This window comes from Ammodytes marinus (genome assembly GCF_949987685.1).
Source record: "Ammodytes marinus genome assembly, chromosome: 19".
Taxonomy (NCBI): Eukaryota; Metazoa; Chordata; class Actinopteri; order Uranoscopiformes; family Ammodytidae; genus Ammodytes; species Ammodytes marinus.
In genome coordinates, this window is record NC_137223.1 from 22,342,797 (window position 1) to 22,350,062 (window position 7,266).

The 7,266-nt window shown below is 39.0% G+C and overlaps 1 protein-coding gene across 1 annotated transcript in view; it reads right to left on the reverse strand.

Annotated features, from left to right (window-relative positions):
• The window catches only part of fam184ab (family with sequence similarity 184 member Ab), a gene marked incomplete at both ends in the record, with an annotated part of 160,713 nt that extends 158,384 nt beyond the window's left edge, over window positions 1-2,329 (reverse strand). The window contains one exon of the mRNA XM_080047789.1: window positions 2,156-2,329. Within this exon, the coding sequence (XP_079903915.1) occupies window positions 2,156-2,329 (174 nt within the window). The remainder of the gene's footprint in view (window positions 1-2,155) is intronic.
• Between the last annotated feature and the right edge of the window lie 4,937 nt (window positions 2,330-7,266).

Below are 7,266 nucleotides of genomic sequence, written 5' to 3' on the forward strand. Positions count from 1 at the left end.
TTTTGAACCAATCACAGCAGTTCTTTGCACGAACAACGTTCTATAAAAACAATGATATAAATGAAAACCAATCCATTCTTTTAGTGAAAAAAAAAGTGTCACACACACAGACGTGCAGAGAGACAGTAAAAATAAAAGCGTATATAAAGACGGCATCTATGTTCAGACATTACATTGATAGGCTACGGTTCAATCTTTTCCCAATTAATCGATATAGATCTGCTGATATCGTTATAACCCTAGTCTGTAGAGAATCTTCGCAGGATATAACTGATATAACTATGGTGTCAAACCTACTTCACCGGTGGGAATATGAAGGTGTATTGAACTCTGCAACCACAGGGTTGAACTCTGAGATCCTATGTAGTAAATGTGCAAACATTTTTGAAATTGGTTCATCCTAGCCTGAGAACGGGCAGAAAGAGTGTTTTATGGTCTCACTGTCTAACCCTACATTTTACTAGTGTGACATCACTCTAGTAAAAAATGTAGGGTAAGGATTAACAGGACAGCTGGGCCAAAGGAAGACTGAGGAAAGAAGAAGAAAAACCTCTTTGATTATATTATAATAGCGATTTTATAATGATAGAACACCGATTCCGTATGGGTGAAGTATTCCTTTAAGTAGCAAAGAGGAGGCATCTAGAAAAAAAAATAATACGAAGAAAAAAAAACCCCACCTGCAAACATCTGAGACCCCATTAGCCCTTCACAGCACTGAAGGTAATGACACGCTGCAGCTGCAAACAGGCTTTGACCCTTAGTGAGTGAATGTTGTGGAGAGGTGGGTGGGTAGGTGGGTAGTCTCTGAGTGAAGTTTGGAGCCCTGTCATTTCTGTCAAGTGAAAGATGAAAGCGGTTTGCTCCACAGGGCGAACAAAAAAAAAAGCGTTTGAAATGCCCTTGAAAAAGCCCGCAGGTTCGATCTGTCTGTGTGGACGTACACACAACATCCCAGTCAGTCGGTGTGTGTGTGTGTGTGTGTGTGTGTGTGTGTGTGTATGTGGGGGCAAAATCAAATGTTTCACTTAATTTAATCCCTGTTAACGAGCTACTAGATCGAAACGTGTGTACATGTTTTAGTAGACCGTAATAGGCTTGATAAATATGTACGTAAGATGTACATCAAAATCAATTCTACACACACACACATACATACCCTCAGGCATATAGCTTAACAACAGGGGAATGGCAAGGTATGGAAGAAAATGTTCTGAATAATCAAGTAAGGAGGAGGGGGGAGGGGGGCAATACTTAATGGTATGGCTTAAATGTACAGACATCGGAAAGCCTTTGTTATTTTCAATGTGTTTCTCATTTGCAAACTGCTGCTTTGTCATCATGAGACATCAAAGTTTGAATGGAGTGCTTTATTTAGCTGCATAATTATTTATAAACACACACACACACACACACACACACACACACACACACACACACACACACACACACACACACACACACACACACGTACACAAATGCCAGCACAGTCTATGTTTGGAAGTTGGTTTATGTCTAATCTCATTGTTTAATGTCATGGCTAATGACCCTCTATTGATGGATGCATTATCCGGACAGACCAGGCTCTTCACCAAACCCCGTTGAAGGATTTCACAATTTAAGCTTTTTCTACCATGTGTCTCCAATGAATGCAAGCCATTCTCACTTGTCTTAAGATATTCAAGGAAAAATCAATAGCTGCCTTAATATTAGGCATACAAATCAAACACAAAACAGCAGGCATTTATATGAAATCCAACTTTCATTGATAATCCAACTCAAATTGCCTATTCAGATCCGTCAGAATACAGCCATAGTGAGCAACGTGTTGCAAATTAACAAATGTATGATTTTATATGGAAAATTGTGTTATTTTGTTGTTCTATCACCGCCGAAATAACAAGAAGATTTTTGAAATTCGTGCACAAATCAAAATATTGCTATACGTGTTAAGATATATCGCCAAAAAGAGGTGAATTACTAAAAAAGGTGACATTCTTAATGAGGTTTGTTACGAGTATCACATGAGTAGGGGAGATACAGGGGCTTTAACCCAAGGGTTGATACAACGTTAAGAGAGAGAGAGAGAGTGATAGAGTGAGAGAGAGTGATAGAGTGAGAGAGTGAGAGAGAGGGGGGAAAAAAGGCCTCTTACCTTTGTGAGCTGTGCTATCTTCTTGCTCATCTTCAGGTGCAGGTCTTGGGTATATTCCATGGCGATGCCGGACGGAAAGGGCACGCTGCTGCTGGTCGCTGGCGAGGATGAACTAAATTTCCCCTGACTGGCAGGACAGTAATACTGCTGCTGCCAACCAGACCCAGTCGCCATCTTCACAACGATGCTTCAAAGGCTTAAGAGATATAAAGGCTACGGGCTGACTCCTAATAATTATGTGATGATGATAATAATAATAAACTGAACGCTGGTATTGAGACGACCAGCGGGCGGCGGCGGAGGGGGAAAGAATAAATCAAAAATATGAAGCCCGTTTAGCCCATAAACTGATAACATTTGGCTTCATTTTTGCTCAAGTCCGGATAACAACAGGAGCAAATGGTGATATTTGTAATTTTTAACCACACAAATGTTAGCTACCTACAACCATCTTGTCCCGTTTGTTTAGAAAAATGTGTCCGTCTTCAGTGCTCCGAGGTGCGGGTGCTGTCGGCTGTCACCTGGCGCGGATGTGGAGCTTGATTTTCGGGCAGCGGAATGACTGGCTCCCTCCCTCCTCCTTCCCGGTAGGTCGGTCACCTTGGTACCGAAAAATGTCTCAACAGGAGCCGTCAAGAGAGACTCCTTCTCCGGTGCATTCCGGCCACGTTAACGGAGGGTGTGAGGAGATTTTCAAGGAGTGTGTGTCTCTGTGTGTGTGTGCAGCCTCAGCGGTTGGTTGCTGCTCCTCTGTTGCCATGGATCACCTCAACAGTTTATGCTGCATTCACGTAGGGTGGGAGCAGCGCCACGTTCAAGTGCTGATGGGAGAAAAAAATCAATATACGAACGATTTTTATTTGTTTATTTTTATTTCACCAAATAAAAATAGAAACATTGCGGTTGCCGTTATAGTTGATCAATCTCTCTATCTAAAAAATTAAAACAAAAACAAACAATATGTTGGAGCAAATAAACTAGTTTGAATTTTCTTAGAGAAAGCGTTTGATTAGCCTACAAATATTGATTTACAATGTTTAAGTTTTATTTAAAACATCCTGACTGAAGTATTATTGTAGTATGTCATTCATCAAAGGGGGAAAATGCACTAATGGCTGAAAAATGCAAAATTTGTAAAAAAAATAAAAAGTTGAAATTGAAAAAAATAATTATAAAAAATAATCAAATATGATGTAATTCAATTAACATCGGTGGAAACGATTCTCTAGCACAGAAAAACCAACAGGTCAACAGACAGAAATAAAATAAACTTGGAATTTCTATGAATTTTATCCAAACATTTCAGTTACTTGACATGAAAGGAATGAAAACGGTAAAAGAAGGAGGATTACTATTCCACTTACATTTATGAATATGATTAACAACACGAAATTATCACATCTGACATCTGAAATGTTCTTCTCCGAGACAGTAAGGAGTGAAACAAGTAACATATTGACTCATTGTACTCAAGAAAAAAAAATGCAAACAATAATCATGAAAAAGGGGCTCCCTTAGCTCAGTTGGTAGGGCGTCACCCCCATGGGCCTCGGCCAGCAGCGGACCCGGGTTCGATTCCAACCCGGGGTCGTTCTCTGCATGTCACTCCCCTCTCTGCCCCATTTCAACTCTGTCTCTACACTGTCAATAAAGCATAAAAATGCCCCAAAAATATCTTTAAAAAAAAAATCATGAAAAAAGTTATTGTTTCAAATCAGATTGTATAGTCCAGAATGCAGTTGAGAGTGTTTAAATTGTGCCGTGATCAGGGTTCATATTCTATCATTTCCTCCTTTATTGGGATTGCAGTCAGGTCAACCAAATACACAGTGTGGTCGTATGATTCTATTATACATTTTCTTCTATATTGCATTGGTGAGATGCGCCTGGGACTTTGGGAAACAATTCATTGCCAATGACTGCTGCTGTAATTATTGCGCTTATGACAATAAACCATCCTGAATCTTGAATAGTGGAAATAAAAGGGTGAGACAGATTCTTCCAATTTGCCAGATAAAATAATTAAAGCTCAGTAGACCGGCAATATGTGTTCCCCTTTATCACTATTATAAAAATCAATACTGGTTATGGCTTGGACAATTGCATTCTCTCCATGGATGCCTGTAACAGCAAATGGCTTCACTGTAAGTTGTCTTCTTAATGTCATGAAACCAGCATTCACAGTCGGATAACCTTAACGCCACAATAAGTATGTATAAATCCATACGGTATCCATCCAAGTATACTTAACTCTATGGATTATCTTTTATTTTGAATTAAATTATCAATATTCCAATGTTAAAAAAACATGATGCTTCATATAGCCGACGACACTCAAAATGACAGATAAAAGCATCATTACAAAATAATATCCGTGCCATGTTATCTAGGTACAATGTTCTTTTACAACGTACAATGGGAATTTTATACAATACAATATACATTTCAATACATTTTTAAAAGACCTTTACGTAAAAGCCTTTGACCTTTTACTGTTCGCTGCGGCTTGCATGGCATCGCATGTTTTCATTAAGATAAAAAGCTGGCCCGCCATCTGGTCTGCAAATGTATGCTGAAATGTCACAATGTCACTTTGCGTTAAGCCATACAGAGATGATAAGGCATGACACACAAATGTTACACAGCTATAGGCTAAATGAAACATAGTTGATTTTCCTCAAAATCGGAAATAAATAGGTATAAGGTTTATTCTTGTTTTTCTGCATCAATATATGTTTGTGAAAAAAAAAAAAAAAAGCACCTCATAATAAAATAAATAATAGATGTTCTATATTCTCCTCTCATAGTCTCACTGTTTACTATTATATGTGAACAGTATTTCCCAATGGGGAGGTCACATGAAGTACAGCGTTCTTCCATGGCACATGAATGCACCGAGTTGAGTCTCAGTGACGTCACCTCATCTATCAAAGCTCAGCTGAAGTGAAATAAAAAATTTAAAGTGAGTGGAAAGGCAGCTGCAGGCGGTAACTCACATAATCGCAGGGATGACGCAAACACTATCAGCTTCTATTTATGCTTCCACAACATTCTGCTTTGCAACACGTGGGCGTTTCTTGCGTGTGTGTGTGTGTGTGTGTGTGTGTGTGTGTGTGTGTGTGTGTACATAAATGAAGGTTTCCAAATATGGAAAATGTATGAATTTATGCTTTGCTATGTTGGGATTCTGTCATAGTGCAAAAACAGCTCAGACATCAAATTTGCGATTAAAAAGGACAATATAATTCAGGAACCTTGTGTGTTACTTTAGGCAGATCTGATTTAAATTCCACTTCTCTGCCTCCTCACTGCAACCAATCTGTGAAGAACGCTTGTGTCAAAAAACCTCAACGTTGATGCTATATTTAGACCATAACACCAGACCAGACAACTCTCACTTTCTTAAAGTTGGATTCCCAATGTGAGAAGTACACACACACACACACACACACACACACACACACACACACACACACACACACACCACACACACACAAACAAACACTCTCTCTCACACACACACACACACTCTCTCTCAACACTTCATAATAACCTCTGCTCACCGGAGCTTGAAGCCAATATGGCTGCGTTCGTTTATGTCTTGTCTTGGTGCCGTCGTGGGTCAATAACTCTTCAAACCTTTGAGGAAAGTGAAAACACATCGCTATAGCTACACATCGTCATGACAACACAAACAGCTGCACATGTTTGATGTAGTTTTGTAATTAAAGAAATCATTGCTAAGTATTCATATGTGCATTTATTATCAAGTTAAACATGACAAAAATGTCAAGGTCTTATCAATGAAGGGCTTAAAGCTGGGGTATGTGATTTGGGGAGAAAATAGCAGTTGGGATAGAGATTCGAATCCAAATACCTCAACCGCTCCACTTGTTCTGGTCCCTACCCTATGGTCCCTCCCTGACACTTACACCAACAACGTCGGTGCCAAAGTGAATGGACGGTCCCAACAGGCAATAAGAACAGAGATTTATTAATTTTTTTAATCGGAGCCTCGCTCTGATTGGTCAAAGTGTACCGCTCATGTTCACTTTGACCAATCAGAAATCATATACCCCAGCTTTAAGTTCCCAGGGTCTAAAAAAAATGTCATTACAGAATATAGAAGGTTATCACACAGGCTCAGTTGTTGGTTTATGTGCAGATACACGCGGCGGGGCAGAGGGGGCAACATTAAGCTCAGACAAATCCCTTGCATCCGCAATCATTTACCTCCAAAAACCATAAAGCCTAGGGGTATACACAGAATAAAACATTCAGGGACAAAGTTAAGTGATAGCTGATAACTGACGGGATGTATGTGGCTGTAAACTATCACCCATAGACTGTTTATAAAAGAGCTATCACCTCGGGAAAAAATTGCCATTTTGTTTTATCCCTGACGACATCTTTTTTTTTCAGCCAAGCAAGCAATATGGTCAGTTCAACAGATTGCTGTGAAAATTAGTTTTAGATATTTATGGTCTCCAATGGAAGATTGAATTCTAAATCATTTCGGTGAACCCTTGACTTCTTGCATCTTGGACCACCTCTCCACGCCTCTTTTCACTTTTCCAAGATTGTAAAACATAAGCGGCAATCCCTCATCTGCTATTGAGATTATGCTAATGTGCAAATTTATGTAAAAGAGCATTACTGTCTCAGGAGAGCGCTAACACTGCTTTTGATTGAAATATAATGCCACTCATTGCATTATTTACATGGGTATACAGTATATGAAGAGATCAATATCAATGTTTGAATGCAGTAGTAGCCTGTATTATTCAGATGATATGGTTTATTTATCAAACATATATTTGTATGCAAAATAAGTGTGTTTTCTTCATTTTAGCTGGGAGTTAGATTGAGAGCTTGATGCCACTTTCTGTGTTCTTGTTCCATGCTTATGTGTTGTATTTTTGTATGGTTTAAAAATAAATCTTTAATGCTGTTAACCTTCTGGGGACTGCAGATGAAAACTAGCCTGTAGGTCTATGGCTAAATCTGGCACTTTTACATAATCGAGTCTAGTGTTTGTGTCCATTAATATGAGTTGTCCCTTTTTAATAAAGAAAAACGAAATATGTTGGTATGCAAAATATGGAGCTATA